The following is an 18275-nucleotide window of genomic DNA, read 5'->3' as shown; positions in this document are numbered from 1 at the left end:
TTAAATATTAATACTTCACATTATTGTGAAGTATTAATTTTATTTTTCTTGCAGCATACAAAATTTATACATGTTTATACCAAGCAGCAAATAGGATTACTTCTTGTGGTTCTAAATGCTTAAATGTTAGTAGTCCTGTACTTAACACCCAATACAAGACAATACAAGAAGGAGGGGGGATGGTCTGAGCATGAGGAGGGCTAGGACTGAAACAGCTAACCGAAGTGCCCTCCGTTATTCTACGTGCTCCGCCCCAGCCAGTGCCTCTCCCAGTTAACACAATAACTAAGACCACACACACTACTCCTTTATCGAATATGGACAGAGAAACCAAAAGGGGATAAAAAAGAATATAACTCTCCAATAGTGAAAGAGGCTGATTAATGCCATCTTTAGTCTGAAGAGGATTAAAATGGTACCACTTTTCTTTAAGGACTCTGAATTGCTAACAGGCTTTTCTGTTAAAATACTATACAGTATATGATTGAATCCGTTCAGATAAAGGAGTAGTAGAATGGAAAGAACTTCATAATTAAATGAAAGCCACATGTAGTTTATTCTTTGAACCATTATTATGGAAACGCATTATAAAAGAAGTCTTTCAACATATGAGTTCTATTCGTTTCCAGTGCTATATAGCAGAAACGTTTCATAATGCAGCAGACTTTTCTAGTTAGCTCCTCATCCCAGTAAACTAAATTTAGTTTTGCCTGTTTTTTACCTTTAGCTTAATTAACTTACTTTACATTTTCTCTTAGTTGCTTCACTAGTTTAATATTAACATCCGCTTCCAATAATGCTGTGCATACTTCTTTTAGCATAGCATTTAACACCTGCAAATAAATAAATAAAACTTTTAAAAAATTCATTTCAACCATATAAAAACAATGACCAATCATCAACCATACAACCATGACTAATTAAAAACCATAGTATACCATTAGAGAGGGAAAAGGTTTTCAGTTAGCCTTTGAGAGAGATTTTATTAAATATCTAGTCATTTTGTCAAAATAAGACATTCCAGGGAATTCCCTGGTGGTCCAGTGATTAGGACTCTGAATTTCCACTGCAGGGAGCATGGGCTAGATCCAAGATAGGCGAACTAAGATCTCACAATTTGCAAAGCACCACTTTAAAAAAAAAAAAAAGACATTCCATTTCATTTTATTCAACCAGGTATTAAACACAATTTTATCCCTATATTAAAGTAATAATAGTAAAGACAATATACAAGTCAAAGAAAGTTACTATACAATACATGTTGCCACTGAAGTTTTCTATGCCACTGAATTCCTGTTGCTAATATGCAGCAACATCTTCTCAACTGGACTAACATGGAGGAAAATATGACAAAAGAAAATGACCCAGTCTGACCTACTAGCCTTTACTATTTCCACTCAGAGCAGAGGAACAAAGGTGAAAAGAAAACCATCCTCCATTAGTAACTCACTATCATCACATATTTGTTGAGTTGCAAGGCATTGTAGTTAAAAGATCACAAACTATAAAAAAGTCTTTAAAAAAGATGAGCCTTAGCTGCTCATGGAAATAGCTGTTTACACATTAGAATGCAATACACTCCACGAGGGTAGGGATTTTAGTCTATTTTGTTCACTGCTATATCCCCGATGGCAGCAAAAAAGTTTGCAAAAATGTGGGCCCTCAAACACTTTCTGAATGAATTCTCATCTTCAACTTCTGTCATATGTCATATAGCAGCTTATCAGATTTCTCTATCTCTCACTGAAGGGATTTGATAAAAATGGAACTGATCTTTCATTAGAGGGATTTCTCCTTGTTAATTCCCTAGTAGCATAGTATCAAGAATAGAGAAGCTACCATTAAGCAACAGCTGTTATTACTTCCCACCAACTTCATTTCCTTGGTTTCTTTTCTTTTTCTACTATAAATACAAACAGCATAACGGTTATAAACAGGGAAAACTATTTGAAAAGCTGTCATTTTATTTATTCTGAATTCCAAAGACTAGTGTTTTAAATTATGATTTATTACTTAATATTAATTATAAAAAGCTGTGTATGTGGAATTAGGAACAAGATTTTAATACTGGTTCTTCCAATAAATAAATATGTGAAACTGACTTCCTACTGCTGTTAAAAGAGAGGCTTGACTAGCTGAGCTCAAAGATGGTCCCCAAATTATTTCATTCCACTAGCTTATTAAAGTATTGATATCAAATTTTATATTAGAATTTTCTTTAAACCTCCAAGTTAGAAGATACTTTTAATCTATTATGTCATTTAATCTTTAAAATCATCCTGAAAGGTAAATGCTATTTTCTCATTTTAAACATTAAGAAATTCTGAATTTGACTTGCTCAAATTTCTATGACTTGTTTAACAGGACACTAAACAAGGTCTTCTAAAACCAAAATCAGTACTTTACCACTGGAACCACAAAATGTAAAATATACTTGTGGACTATAATCATCTTCTTTCAGTTGACAAACCTTTAATATACAATGAGGGGGGATGGGAGCAAGAAATACCTTATACTTAAAACCAGGAGGAAAAGTATTTCAGATATCATATTAAGGAGTCAGCTCACAAAACCTCCAAAAAACTAAGAGAGGATTTCAGAGAAAATGAATCAAAGTAGCCAAAATGGAAATATTAGCCTTATATAAGAATGTCAAATAAAAGTCAAGGAAAAAAGATCAGATATATGCATGTCTAATCAAGAAGGAAGAAGGAGGATACTAAAGTTATAGGCCTGTATTAAGAGGAAGCAAAAGCATATTTCCAGACCTAAGCCATTTTTGAAATATAAAACGAAAAAAAAAAAAAAGAAATATAAAACGTTATGTCATTATTACATATAAGTTAAGGTGGGGTTTTTTTGGTAATTCATTATAGAAAGTTGAAATTAACATAGTCAATTTCTCATAAAACACATTACTATACCCATTTATGGGTTTTATCTAGAAGTAACTATATATCTGCAATGCTAGTGATGATGTGCAATCACATGTATTTTTACATACCTCTTCATTGATAATGGTGGCATTGCTCAATGAGCGCAATGCTGATGTTATTTTTCTTCCAAGGTCTGCTAATACCATCTTGAATGCTTTAAGATGTAATCACAAGAAAATCTAGGAAGGAAAAAAACTAAATAAAAACATCTGAAAACAATATCAGTTCCCATAAATGAAAACTTCTAAAGAAGAGTAAGTTCAAATTAAAGTACTTGAGTGTTTAAAATACAGTAACTTCAAATTCTACAGCCTCAACCTGCATCTTCGATACTGTCAGGTCCAAAAGCTAAAGGTACCACTTGGTTACAATGCCTTATATTTGAATACTTAACTGGAATATTCTTTATGAATCAGTAAATTTTACATAATGCTTTATATTTGAATACTTAACTGGAATATTCTTTATGAATCAGTAAATTTTATATATCAGACAATACAATTTGAAGAAATGACATTTCAAATTAAACCTGTTCTCATTTTGGACATACTTGTCAATATGAATAACTGACTACTGTGCTATGTACATTCTTTTTTTTTATGTACATTCTTAAATGAAAAAAAAAAAGGTGAAAAAGAAAAAGGTGAAATCTCCACCCAGGAAATATCTTCTAATTAAAGGACACATTCTGATTCATGCTCTAAGCAAAAATAAAGCTTTAAAATTAGTAAATCACTTAACTTTTCATAGATACTACATTATCTCATTCATTTTCTTAACAACTAAGGAAAGAGGTATATATTAATAAGTTGTTCTTGATTCTCCAACTCTAAAACAAGATAACCTTCAAGGCGCCTTCTAGCCCTTAAAATGATACGATTTCATAAAATACGGAGATGTACCCATTACATGTGAATCAGGATGGACAAAGTTATGGATGGTAAGCAGGTAAACATGACTTGCCGTTCCTGCCCTCAAGTTGTTTACTAGCTAGCAAGACAAGGCACATCAGTGAGCAGCAAAATAAAGTAAATCTAAAAATTCCTCTGCCTGACTGCCTAGGCTTCTTTCTGCCTTCAGAATCAAATTGAAACATCAGCTTTTTCTGGGTCTCAAGCTTGCCAGGCTGCAGACTGGAAATATGCCATCTGCTTAGCTATCTTGGATCTCCAGCTCGCCAACTCACCCTGGGGATGTCAGGACTCATCAGCCTCCATGATTGCATGAGCCAATTCCATATAATATATATAAAAAGTTTCATGTATGTGTATGTGCATGCACATGCATGCACATGTATACACACATCCTATCAGTTCTGTTCTGTGGAGAACCTTGACTAATACCAGTTAAGTAGTAGTTCAAAGCTAGAAATAAATGCTTATGGTCAAAAAAAACACCTTATGGTCAACTGCCAATAATTACAAAAATTATACATATATGTAAAAATAAGCTCAGGTAGACAGAACAGGCTTTACTGAGAAGGCTGTCATGAATTTGATCCTGATACAGGGAAGAAGTTAGGTGAAGAAGAGGACAAAGGGAAGTTTGAAGGAGGTGAAATGGTACAAGCAGAAATGGAGACATGGAAAAGCCTGGGACATATTTGTACTTTATGTATGCATGTACTCAAAAATTATTGAGTACTATTTGGAAGATAGTAAAAAAAACATTCCAGTCAGGACAGAAGGCTATACAGTTAGAAGGAAATACAGGGTGTAAAGGGCTCTGAAAACCAGGCATCAATTGTCCAACATAAGCAATACTGGCAGAAGAGTTCATTGTTCAAAGCAGCTGTTTTGGTAACTATTCCAAGCTAACTGGTCTAATTTAGTAAACCAAGATTATCTAGACTAGATCCCATCTACAGACTAAACAGCTGACTCATTCAACATAGAGAAAGTGGAAAGATGAGGGAAGTCAAAGGAAGCAGGCAGGGAAAAGGCACTCAAGGACCTGTCACTGGCAGAGACATTCCAAGCTGAGCTCTACATTAAACATCACACTTCTATTCAGGTAAAATCTGATAATTTAAAAACTAAATACTACCAATACTTAATGGAACTGAAAAAATACCATGTTATACCAAAAATACTTACTTTTTTTTTTTTTTTAACAATTACATGGTTATTTAAGCAGGAAAAGCAACCACTTTGTAGAAAAGATCCAGAAGTTTTAACTTCTTATCCCAAATCATTATACTAAATTATTATTGTTTAAGTTAGTACTCTTTAGGTAAGAGATAGGGTTCAGGGGTTTCAGCTTATATCCTTTACCACAGCACTACCAGGGGTAATATAATCCTAATTATGACACCACAATTAGCTCTTTTAGAGATCATATCATAAACAGACCATCCTTCATTTTACTTATTTTTTCATCCTCCATTTTAAAAAGCTATACTAGCTAAATCTTATCTTCCTATGTTGACTGGCTCTTTTAAATTGAAAAAAAATTTTCTGTGAAGTTTCCCAACACAGTTTTCCTTATATAAATTACTTATTGATAGCATATTTTTAAATATATTTGCCTGATTACAAAAACCTACACTTCAGTAGGGGGAAAATAATATCTAATAATAGCTTTTATTTATAAAGTGTTTTCTCCACAATTTCCAAAGATGTGTTTCTGAAAACTCTGGTATCAAAATTCTGTTCAAAACCTCAATGACTTCTCATTTCACGCACAGGTAAAGTTCTCAGAATGGACTGTAAGGCACTTACACACTTCTCTCTCTCTCTCTCTCACACACACACACACACACACACACGATTCACTTACTCACTTCTCACACACACACACACACACACACACACACACGATTTTGTTCCTTGCTGTTGATGCTGTGCTAAAGCCCTAGCCGGCATGTTCATCCTCTGGTTAACAATATAGCTCCCTCCCTCATCTCCCTCATATTGTTGTCCAGATGCAACTTCTCAATGAGGCTTTCCCCTACCACTTGTTTAAAATCGCAAACTCCCTTCTCTTTCTCTCATTGTTTTGTTACCAACATGATTTACTGACAGCTGACCCTTTAGCAAAGGGAGGTTAGTGGCACTGGCTCATCCCCCATCCTAGTAGAAAATCCAGGCACTGCCGTCTCTGCCTCAAAAACCAAGGAACTGACAAATGACTTACCCAAAGAGAGGCAGGAAATTGAAACAGCTTGGAGGCAATTGTCTCAGATCCTAGTTCTTATGATTCCACAAACCGTGGTCTCTAATTGAACAAACTTTTCCCCACACTTAGTTAATTTAAAGGTCTATAAACTGAAAATACAAGTACTGGGTTGCCCAAAATGTTTGTTTGTTTTCCGTAAGACACAGTAGAAAAACCCAAACAAACTTTTTGGCCAAATAATACTATATTTATTGAAAAAAGTCCACACAAAAGTCAACACACACAGCTCATACCCTGGTCATCAAGGATTAACTACACGTTATTGCAGTCTATCTCCCTCAACCAAAATGTAAGTTGCATGAGGGCAGAGATGTTTGCCTCTTTTGCTCTCTCCTGTGAGCTCACTGCTTTATTTACCCTCAGTCTTTACTAAAAATGAACTTTATGGATGAATAATGTATTTAAGACCTTAGTTAAATAACAAAACTAGGGAGCCAAAGTCACAAATGGCCTTAAAAATATCTCTCAAAAGACCACATAAATTAACCGATAAAGAAAACATGACAATCAAGAAAATCAACAACCTAGATAATTGATATTGTACAATTAGTTTTCATTTGCCTTATTATAACTTTTCAGAAGTTCCAACAAGACTCTTAAAAACTAACTTCGCTTTGTTCTAATATGCACACTAGAATACATATATCTTTTACTGTTAATGGCTAACCCTATAGCTCAAATTCGGATAATTTACAATTCAAGCACGCTCACTCAAAATTCTCTGGGCTAACTAAAAAGATTTAGAGAAGTAAATATGTGTATACATGTACTAGAGTTTCACAAAAGAAGAATCTCTACTTAGATGGGGCTGTTGGCAAGGTAAGGGATTACACTATAGCAGTTCATACAGTTTAACATCTATTATCTCATTCCACCCTCACAACAATTTTACCATATAAGCAGGTGAAAGAATGGAACAGCCATTCCCTACCCAATAAAAAGCATAATGACGTCCTATAGTCCCTTGGGAATACAACCTTAGGTCTGAGAGTATGAATGATGCTTTAGACAACTGAGTTGAAGATCCTTGCTGGCAAACTCCTGGAACAAATTTTGCTGCCATAATACAAAAGAGGAAATCATACTTTGAAAGCAAAGATGCACATTCCTCTTCATGAAGAGTAATAATTGCAATATCCAGAAAGAGCTGATAAGTCCACTGCAATCAGGATGCACAAGGACTGATCTTGGCCCATCACACTTTCTCCTAACATGAATCTAAGAGTTGGACAGTGAGGCAGTAGAAACAGGCTCAAGTTTGGGATGCCCTAGGTAAGGCAGGCACAGGGCCAAGTATCATACTTACCTGCTACAGTGTGAAGTACTGGAAAGAGCATGGGCTTTGGAGTCTGACAGACTTGGATTCAAATCCCAGCTCTGTTACATACTGGCTGGGTTACTTTGGGCAAGTTACTTAATATCTCTGAGCCTCACATTCCTCACCTGCAAAATGGAGATAATACCATTATCAAGGTAGTTACCCTGAAAGGCTGTTGTGAGGATTAAATGAGACAGTACGTATAAAACTGCCTGCAGGTGCACAGTATACTAACTCTTATTTTCCTTCCTTTCTTGATGATGTCAGTTGCCTTTCCCTATAATGCTGAGTTGTGAATAAAATGGAAAATTTCTGAACATTACTAAAGTGTCTGTCCCACTACCCAGGAATCACTCCCCCAGAATCTTTTAACATTAAGTGCCAATTTCATGTACTTGGTTATTCTTCAACAGAAGCTGGAATGCCCAAGCAGCCATTTTTCTCTGCATAAACAATTAAAAATAGTCCTGCCAGAACCCTGCCCAATCTTGGATTATATAAACAGACTCTAATGCTTAGATATTCCAAATCTTATTATTTTATATATCTTATTATAATGAAAATCTTATTATAATGAAAACACCTATTAAAAAATTCTTCTACCTACTAGGCTCCTCTGTCCTTGAAATTCTACAGGCAAAAATAAAAAAGTTCTTCTATGCCCTAATTGATGACTAATTTATTGGATCAATATTACACTAAAGAACTAAACATATAAATATACTATTATTAGTAAATATCTTTAGAAAAATGATTTCTACATTATATACTTTCCTGTAAAATAGTCAATAGGCCAAACCAGTATATGCTTTCCTGATTATAACATTAAACATATATATATATTTTAAATCCTACATAGCATATGTATTTATAGTCTATAACCACAGAAAAGTAAACTCTCTAACAAAGCAACCTATTGGTATTTTACTTGGTAAATGATTATATCTGAATAACTAATACAAGTTAATGCCTTTCGAATTTAGGAATATTTTTCATTCTGAATATACTCAGTCCTCTAAAGAAATAATTCATTTTTAAGTTTTGTGATTACAAGAGGATACACGTTCATTAAATTCAAACACTACAGAAACATTAAAGGTAGAAATACAGTTTTCCTAACCCTCTTTTTGTCCTTTGATAACCACCAACAATAATTTGGCATACACTCCTATAGACTTTTTAACGCATTATAATTTAGGCAAGTTTTCACAAGAATTATGGTTTGGGAAGGAGTGAAGAGGAAAGCAGAAATGAGGGAAAATCTTTTGTAAATATGTTTGCTAATGCTAAAAATATGCTTAGAGGTAAAAGCCAGACTACAAAACTGCACATAATGTATTTTGTTTAAACAAATATCCAAAAAACGCATTACCCAGGAGGGAAATGTAAATCAAAGGCACGATCAGATACCACTTGACCCACACTGAGATAACTGTAATAACAAGTTTTGGTGAGAACGTGCAGAAATTGGAACTCTCATACACTGCTAGTGGGAACGTAAAATGGTACAGCCCTAGAAAACAGGTTGGCGATTCCTCAAAATTTTAAATGCACAAAGTTACTGTATGACCCAGCAATTCCACTCCTGGGTACATCCGAGAAAAAGGAAGATACACATCCACACAAAGAATTATACTTAAATGGTCACTAGAAGCATTATTCACACTAGCCAAAAAGGGAAGGGAAAAAAGCGCCAAATATCCCTCAACTGATGAGTGGATAAATAAAATGTGGCATACCCACCAAATGGAATATTATTTGATAATCAAAAGAGATGAAGTACTGATACATGCCACAACACGGATAAATCTTGAAAGCGTTGTGTTAAATGAAAGAAACCAGTGACAAAAGGATATTTGATTTCACTTATATAAAATGTCCAGAAGAGAAAAACCTATAAAGAAAGAAAGTGGATTAATAGTTGCTTAGGGTTTGGGAATTAGGGGGAAATAAGAAGTATTAGTGGGCATGGGGTTTCTTTGTGGAGTGATGAAAATGTTCTAAAATTGATGGTGGTAATGGTTGTGCGTGCTCAGTCACGTCTGACTCTCTGCGACCCCGTGCACTGTAGCCCGCCAGGCTCCTCTGTCCATGGGATTCTCCAGGCAAGAATACTGGAGTGGGTTGCCATGCCCTCCTCCAGGGAATCTTCCCCAGGGATCGAACCTGTGTCTCTTAAGTCTCCTCCATTGGCAGGCGGTTTCTTTACCACTAGTGCCACCTGGGAAGCCCTGGATGGTTGCACAACTGTGCAAATACATTAAAGACCACTGAACTGTACCCTTTGGGTGAGCTGTATGGTATGTTAACCTTATTGTAGTAAAGCTTCTAGAAAATAATAACATTTGTCATCTTTGATGGTGAACAGTAATTTAAATTTTCTAATACATTCTTGTAATTTTCAAATTGTTGGTAACGACTATGAGAATTCCTTTTGGTTAAGGGGAAAGTTACTTTTCAAAGTTCTCTTTATGAGAATTAGAATAATGTTATTCTAGAGGTTGAGACAGAATGGCCCCTTGTATTCAGTTAGTCAGTCACTCATTAAACACCTACTATGTGCTCCAGGAATTGCTCCAGCAAGCAAAGTTCTAACTTCAAATCAATAAATTACATCAAGTTAACACAGACAAGATTCCTCTGTTAACTTCAGAAAATAAATTAGGTATCATGCCACCACTGACTTCTCTGTCTTATTTTGCACCAATCAATATTAGGAAATATTCTCTTCAATACAATGATTCTGTTTTCAAATTTTAAAACAACTTTAAAACTCATTTTAACATTAAGGATAAAACCACTGCAACACTTCATGGCTTAACAGCAGAAAAGGTATACCAAAAATTCAATTAGCAACAATAGCTAATAATTCAAAAGCACTGGGAATCAATTCTCTAAGATACTTTCTGGCTGTCAAGTTAATCATAAAAAGAATCTTTATGTAAACTGTTACCAGGAGGAAAATTAAAACAAAGTCAAAAGAACTCTTTGGAAATAGTTTGCCTTGAAGCTAAAATGAACACAGCCTGAAAATATGGATGAGGAGGGATGAGGCATATGCTCAAGTAATGGGCAATTTCAATGGCATTCAGCTAACACCTGTCAGCTAAAAATGAAGTAATCAATCAGAAACTTCAGGGATGGTAACATTATAAGATTATGGGGGAAGTGGCCTCATCTAAATTCTTGATTAGGAGAGCCAAACGAGGCACCTATGTTTTGAAACACTTCACTAGCTATACTGATGTGCAGCCAGGGTTAATAAGCACTGCATGAAGCAACACTCATTAAGGCAAACAAGAGAATGAAAAATCTGTTCTATAATTTAAAAATTAGAGACAATGTAACAAAGGCATTGAAGGGAGAAAAACTGGAGTAAGGAGACTACATATTCTAAACATACTCCAAAAGTCTATTCAAGAGATGTGAGCTTGAACTAAGGAAGAACACAAAACAGAGGGACAGGGCTCAAGTTAAGGGTTAATCATAAAGCAGAATCTATAGGACCTAATGATCAAATGGTTATGGAGAATGAAAGAGAAACAGAGGCAAAAATGACTCTGAGGGCTCTCCTTTGAATAACCATGTGGTTAGTGATGCCATTAACCAATGAATGGAATGCAAAAAAGAGAAGCTGATTTGAAAGTTAAATAGAGGCAAGATTCAAGGGGTTTTAAAGGTTATTTACAAAATTCTACTACTAGGTTGGCAGTTAGTGTTGACTTTATTATTCTTTTAAAAATTGAACAAATACCACAAAATTCAACTAGAAACCCAAGGTCAAAACTCTGAGATAAACTAGGAAAGTGTGTAGGTTATATGTAATAAAAAGGGGAACGAAAAGAAGGTGGAGAGAGTGAACTTGGTTTTAGACCTACTGAATTTGCAGAAACTAAAATACTATTTCATGAAACAAGGGCTAGAGAAAAAGATGTGGAAATTGTTGGCATACAACGATAATACTATGGAAGCAGATGAGAACTCTCAGAGACAGCTTATGGGATAAGGCAATGGTGAACCGCCAACTAAAAGGAGTCCATTGAGACTTCGAGAATAATCAGGAGGAGAGACGCTTTTACCAATTCCCTTTGCAAAGGCATACACAAGAAAATCAATTGAAAAAAAAAAATTAAAGCTACCATTTATGATTATCTTACTGTATTCCAGTGGCAGGTCCAGAATTTCCAGATAGGTGGAGTTACAGGAGTAATCAATCTCTTTGAAGGAGGGCTTGAAGATGCTTTTGCACAGGACTTCATATTTAGTTAGAAAATACTGACCAGATCAAAAAATCAAGGGAAAGAAGTTTGAAGGAAATAGTTCCCCTCCCCTTTGGCACCACCACTGCTGTATTCTAGGCATGGTACCAAACATGTTACCTAATCTTCCATTCTCAAACTAAGGTGGATGAGGAAACTGAGGCTAGATTGGAATATCAACTTGCTCAAGGTCACAAATCTTCTAAGGAGCAGAGCATATCATCTTTGTTTCCATAGTTCTCATGGCTCTTTACATCTTACTAGAATTTCTCATCACTCATCTTGATTATAATGTATATTTATGTGTCTCTGTATCACTGTACTGTTAGGTCCTCAATGCCAGGGTTCAAGTCATTCATTTCTGTATCCTTATAGCTAAGAAAGAGTAAACATTTTGTTGAATGAAGCATATGAAAGAACCATGTGAGAACAGCATCAACAACGTCAACAAGGGAGAAAGAGTTTCAAGAAACGTCTAGTAGCACCAGATGTTACGGACAGAGCCACCAGTATATTTTAGGTCGTCAATGGCACTGAACTGATATCCCTTAATCATTTTTGAAAGCCTACTACAGGCGGGACACTGTGTTAATTAGACACAAGTTGACGTGGAAAAATAAAATCTGGTACAAGTCAACAGATTTTCGGAGTAGCAGCCACATCTAAATTCTTGATCAGGACAGCAAAACAGAGTCTGGCCTGACATCGCTTACGTTTAATTTGGCTCTGGCAAATCTGAAGACAATTTTAAAGGGTCACAGCGCATCTTTTAACAAAACTTCTGGTGAGGGACAAGAGATGAAAATGGGCCAGCGCACCTCTGTCTCGATGACGACAGCTGGTGGCCAAAGCAGCCAAGTCCCTCCGGAGTGTCTACCCCGCTGAGCAGGACTGGGGCTGCCCCCAGCTGCTAGTCGGCAGTCTGGGGCGGGAAAAAGCAGACACTTACCGCAAAAGGCACCGCTACCGCCGTGGCCCAAAGGGGCCCGAGAGACCTTCGCGAAGCCCCACGCCGGGGAAGGAAACCAGGGAACGCGGGGATCAGACAGACAGGTGCGACCCCACAGCCCGACTTCCCAAACTGGGTAAACTAGGGTTCCAGCGCCCAGCACCGCAACGCCAACTCCCACCAGCTGGAAACCCGACGACTGCCACCGAACCTTCCGCCCAATGAGGAAACGTCACCACTCGGCGTAGTCCAGCCTTTCAAGAAGGGGATACACTTCCGCTTCCGGGGCACTCGGCGCGTCTCTACAGAGTGTTTACCGAGAGTGTGTTGAGATGTTTCTTTGCCTTGATTGGCCTTTGACATTCGTTTCCTATCGCTTAATAACTGCGGCATTAAAGTTAGTATGAAGATAGGAGGCTTTCTAGGGATGCGATCTCAAGAAAGATGTCCAGCCTCCAGGCGCCACCTGACGAAAAATGACTTGGCTGAGCACCACCAGCTAAGAGGGGAATTATGAAAGGTGGGAGATGTCTCAGAATAGGGAGTCCCAGGAGCACGTGAGAACTCCAAGGAGGAGGCGGGGCTTAGGATTTTGGTAGCCGAGGGAGGCGGGTTCCACGCCGGGTCTAATCGGGTGTCTGAACCGGCCTCTGCCTGCGTATGCGCAGTGCGAACCTTCCGCTGATCTGCTTTCTCCAACATGGAATTCCGCGCCGCGCGGCTCGCAGTACTGCAACTCCTCCGTACGGTGGCTCCGGCAGACCTCCCAGCGCTTCTGCAATGGATGCGAACTACCCGTAAGCGATCAGAGCCAGAGTCAGGCGGTTGGGGCAAGGATATGCTGTGGGTCCTGACCTTGGGGACTTAGGGTGAGGCCAGAAGCCTTCCATGGGGTAGCGGTGCTGGTCTCTGCTCTGCTACCGGGCGGGTTCACCGGGCACATCGCAAGCATTGACAGAGTAGGAGTCCAGTTTAGGACTGTATGCAGAAAGACCCGGCTCTGGGTTTTATGATTCCGCTACAGACTTAGGCAGCTAGAGCCGCATTGTGTCTACCCTAGTTCCTAAAGGAAAAAAAAAGTGGGAGGAATGGGTTAGCCCAACTCCCCACTACTCCCACAAATTTGGGACTACCAGTAGGATACTACCTGAAAAAGCCCTTTGCAAGATAAGTTTTAGACTGTAGAACTGGAGGTTTTTTACCCTGTAGGCAAAGTCTCATGTAGGTAATCTCAGTGTGTGTGTTAGTCGCTCAGTCGTGACTCTTTGCGACCCCCATGGACTGTGTAGCTCACCAGGCTTCTCTGTCCATGGGATTCTCCAGGTAAGAATACTGGAATAGGTTGCCATTTCCTTCTCCAGGGCATCTTCCTGACCCAGGGATTGAACCCGTGTCTCCTGCATTGCAGGCAGATTCTTTACCATCAGCTACAGGAAGTCCCAACTAGTCTAAATAGTCCATACATTTAAAGGAGTTGTTCCAGGGTGGGGAGAGAGAGAAAGAGGGGAGGGGAAGACTTTGTTTTGAATAATATTAATAGTAATACTAAAAAAGCACATGTTAGAATTGAAATGTGGTAATTAGGTCGAGTTATTGAAGAATGGAGGTAGATCTATTTTAGCAAAGTGAAACCTGGTGAAAAAATAGGATATTCCTCGTTTGAGAACTCCTCCAAACCATGCTCTGCTTTTGTACTTCTAAATGTTGATTCCATGTTTATTTTCAGCCAGACATGAACTATTATTCCTGTTTGCTGATGACTCCCAGTTTTAGACTTTCAGGCATGAGGTTCTTCCTGGAAATTCTCTCTCTTTGTGTTGTTAGAGTCAATAATCATTTGGGTGTTATCATTATTGTTATTACTATTACACATTTTGGAAGATCATTTTAGCTACTGCTACTGCTAAGTCACTTCAGTCGTGTCCGACTCTGTGCGACCCCATAGACGGCAGCCCACCAGGCTCCCCCATCCGTGGGATTCTCCAGGCAAGAACACTGGAGTCGGTTGCCATTTCCTTCTCCAATGCATGAAAGTGAAAAGTGAAAGTGAAGTTGCTCAGTCGTGTCGGACCCTCAGTGATCCCATGGACTGCAGACTACCAGGCTCCTCCATCCATGGGGTTTTGCAGGCAAGAGTACTGGAGTGGGGTGCCATTGCCTTCTCCATCATTTTATCTAAGATGCCAAAATAAAATTACTTTGGACATCTGCTAGTGAGATTAGCCTGGAAAGTAGAGAAAACCAAAGAGGTAGCTTCATATTTTTACACACAGACAAGATTCAAGATTGTTGTTCCTTGCCTTAAAGATTTTTCAGTTTTGTGGAACCATTTGTAATCTAAATCTCCAATTTTAGAGGCATCAGCTGAGACTCCATTTTTCCGAAATCACAGAAAGCATGTTTTGGATGATGATTTTGTAAACAAGAAGACCCAACACTATTGCCTAAATAATATGTGTCTACTTTTTCTAACACCATGTTCTGTCTTTCTCCAGCAGATCCTGTAGTCAGAGGTACTCAGGCAGTTTGTTAAACAATTTAGAAAACAAACTGAGTTTCTGAAAAATGTTTATTACAATGAATATCTTAAGAAATAAGTGTCACTTATTCTTGCCTGAAGAATCCCATGAACAGAGGAGGCTGGTGGGCTATTGTCCATGGGATCACAAAGAGTCAGACACAACTGAGCAACTATACTTTTTTTAACTTAAGACGAAGGAGTATGTTTTAATATAAATCTTAAAAAGTAGTGTAATTTATTGGTAAACCTTTTTTAGGTGGTAATATATACATAATATAAAATTTGCCATTTTCAAGTGTGCAGTTCAATGATATGAAATACATGTACATTGTGTAGCCATCATCATTATTGCCTCCAGAACTGAAACTCATAGTGTACTTTTTTTTATTAAATACAGCACAAAAGATTCTTCCAATCAGCAATTTTTCATTTTCCTAATTCCCTTCTTCCAGGGGGAAAAAAAATTATTGCATGATGTCTTACTTTTATGACATTTGCTTAGACCTTTGTTAATTATAACTCTCCTTGAATTTTTATACTATTTAGTGGAATAGCAAGAGTTAATAGTAGGCTTTATGATTTTGATTTTGAGCTTCATAGAGTTTATTGAAAGTTAAAAAACTACATATTGCTAACAAGTAAAATCATAATAATTTTAAATACACAAAAGAAAGAATAATATTGTTGGTCTCTGAAGGAATAGTGGAATTATCATATCTAGACCTGGGGTCATTTGGAATCAAGCTGATAGAACCAGAATCGTAGACCAGGACAGAAATAAGCACATATCAACGTCTGATATAAACTGAAGATGTAGAAAAAATAAAAAAATAAAGATAGAGCCTGTATTTACTTTAGTACAGCTTAGACCAAGGTCTAGAAACAAATGATCACTAGTATAGTCACTTCCCTTGTGACTCAGACAGTAAAGTGTCTGCCTACAATGCGGGAGACCCTGGGTCGGGAAGATCCTCTGGAGAAGGAAATGGCAACCCACTCCAGTACTCTTGCCTGGAAAATGCCATGGATGGAGGAGCATGGTAGGCTACAGTCCATGGGGTCGCAGAGAGTTGGACACAACTGAGCAACTTCACTTCATAGGAGGGATGAAACAAAGATGAGGGACAAAGCACACACAGACAACTCCCGCCTCAAATAAATAAGAGAGTAAAAAAATACAACAGGACCTCAGTGCATTGACTCTAATCTCATGGTAGAGCATCTGTTCTTTTCTACTTCTTTATATACATACTACTTCATGTATGTATGTGAAATGGACTCTAGGCTTAGCTTTCAACATATAGGAGAGTAACTACAATCTCTATTAAGTGAAGAGAACTGAGAGCCAGAACTTTGAATGTGGTCCCCATTAGGCATATTAAAAATTGCATTTTGTTAACAGTTGTCTGTTAATGAACACTATTCTGAAGCCTCTGAATTTTTCCTGAATATTCATATACAAATGAGGATGTCAAACCAACAGCATGTAAAAGTTTCTATTGAGTCAAGTTACAAATACATACATTACCATGTGTAAAATAGATAGCTATTGGGAAGTTACTATAGCACAGGGGGCTCAGCCCTGTGCTCTGTGATGACATAGAGGGGTAGAATGCAGGGTGGGGTGGGTGGGAGGGTCAAGAGGGAGTATATATTGTATACTTAACACTGATTCATATTGTTGTATGGCAGAAACCAACACAACATTGTAAGGCAATTATCCTCCAATTAAAAGTAAATTTTTTAAAAGTTACAAAGGATAGAAAAGTGAGGTATGCTATAAGAAAATTAATAAAATCATCAAGAAAATATTTTAATATTTAAGGAAGATAATTGTAGATGAATAGAAGCTTTTAGAAGCTTTTTTGCTTCCTGTATTTTAAATACATCCTCACTAAACAGAATTGGACTTGCTGCTTAGCAGCAGCTACAAAGTTGTTAGAGGTTCTTTGAAATTCCTACTAAATCTAAAAAGCAAAGGCTGGGATCTAGTTACATTTGTCAAACAGCATACTATTCCATTTCTGTATTGTATTACCACTGAGGAAGTAGCCACATAACTTACATGTTTTCCAATCTTTATTAACAGATTATGAATTTGTGAAAGTTATCAAGTATACGAGGTAAATAGGTTGTTTTTTCCAGAAGTTAAAAAGATACACTGGGCAAATGCATACCTCTTAAACAAAATTTTTCTGTTAAATAAGTAAAAATAATTGTACTTTTCATCACATTTATTGTATATTAAAAATGGGCACAATATATAAAAAGAATAATATGAACAAGTAATTTATTCCAAAATGCACTATTAGGTTAACATTAGAAAATCAAGCAATGTAATTCACTATATTAACTAAAAAGAAAAACTATATGATTATCTCAAGAGACATAAAAAAGCATTTGACGATATCCAACATCTCTTCCTGATAAACACTTACCAGACTAGGAATAGCAGGCAACATTCTCAACCTGATAAAGGGGATCTATGAAAAATCTACAGCTGACATCATACTTAATGGTGAAAGACTGAATTCTTTCCCCTAAGAACAAAAGAGGGATTTGTACTCATCACTTCTAGCCAGCATCATAACAGAGCTGCTGAAAGTGTTAGTCGCTCAGTCCTGTCCGACTCTTTGTGACCCATGGACTGGAGCCCACCAGGCTCCTTTGTTCATGGGATTTTCCAAGCAAGAATACTGGAGTGGGTGGCCATTTCCTCCTCCAGGAGATCTTCCAACCCAGAGATCGAACCCGCGTCTCCGGCATTGCAGGCGGGTTCTTTACCCTCTGAGCCACTGGGGGATTATGTGTAAGAGCTTCTAGCCAATACAATACAGCAAGGAAAGGGGGAGGAGGAAGGCATCTCCTTTAGAAACAGGTTAATGGATAAACAAATTGTGCTGTATTTTTATAATGGAATATTACTTGGCAAATAAATGGAATGAAGTGTTTGTATGTGCAACAACATGGACAAATTTTGCTAAGTGAAATAAACTATACTGAAAAAAGACTTCATACTTGGATTCCATTTATCTAAACCTCTAGGAAAATGCCAGCTAATCTATAGTGACGGAAAATAGATCTCTGGTGGCTGGGTTGGTAGGGGATTAGAGAG

At 37.3% G+C, this 18275-nt stretch overlaps 2 protein-coding genes across 7 annotated transcripts in view; one reads left to right on the top strand and one right to left on the bottom strand.

Moving 5' to 3' along the window:
• Positions 1–12845, bottom strand: part of LOC109575474 (protein FAM177A1) — a 66467-nt gene extending 53622 nt beyond the window's left edge. Inside the window, exons 1-4 of one of the 3 annotated variants that reach the window (XM_070775454.1) lie at positions 12640–12844; positions 7420–7556; positions 3005–3115; positions 742–833 (exon numbers count right to left, since the gene is read on the bottom strand). In XM_070775454.1, the coding sequence (XP_070631555.1) occupies positions 742–833; positions 3005–3082 (170 nt within the window). In that variant the 5' untranslated portion in view covers positions 3083–3115; positions 7420–7556; positions 12640–12844. Of the gene's footprint in view, positions 1–741; positions 834–3004; positions 3116–7419; positions 7557–12639 lie in introns of all 3 variants that reach the window. The other 2 variants (XM_070775455.1, XM_019983635.2) reach the window with 2 other exon arrangements.
• Positions 12846–12937: 92 nt separating this feature from the next.
• Positions 12938–18275, top strand: part of LOC109575475 (uncharacterized) — a 29213-nt gene continuing 23875 nt past the window's right edge. The window contains exon 1 of one of the 4 annotated variants that reach the window (XM_019983639.2): positions 12938–13436. In XM_019983639.2, the coding sequence (XP_019839198.1) occupies positions 13340–13436 (97 nt within the window). In that variant the 5' untranslated portion in view covers positions 12938–13339. The other 3 variants (XM_019983638.2, XM_019983637.2, XM_070775456.1) reach the window with 3 other exon arrangements.

This window comes from Bos indicus, chromosome 21 (assembly GCF_029378745.1).
Source record: "Bos indicus isolate NIAB-ARS_2022 breed Sahiwal x Tharparkar chromosome 21, NIAB-ARS_B.indTharparkar_mat_pri_1.0, whole genome shotgun sequence".
Taxonomy (NCBI): Eukaryota; Metazoa; Chordata; class Mammalia; order Artiodactyla; family Bovidae; genus Bos; species Bos indicus.
Note: the sequence above shows the minus strand (reverse complement) of the source record. Positions and strands in the feature narration are given on the sequence as shown.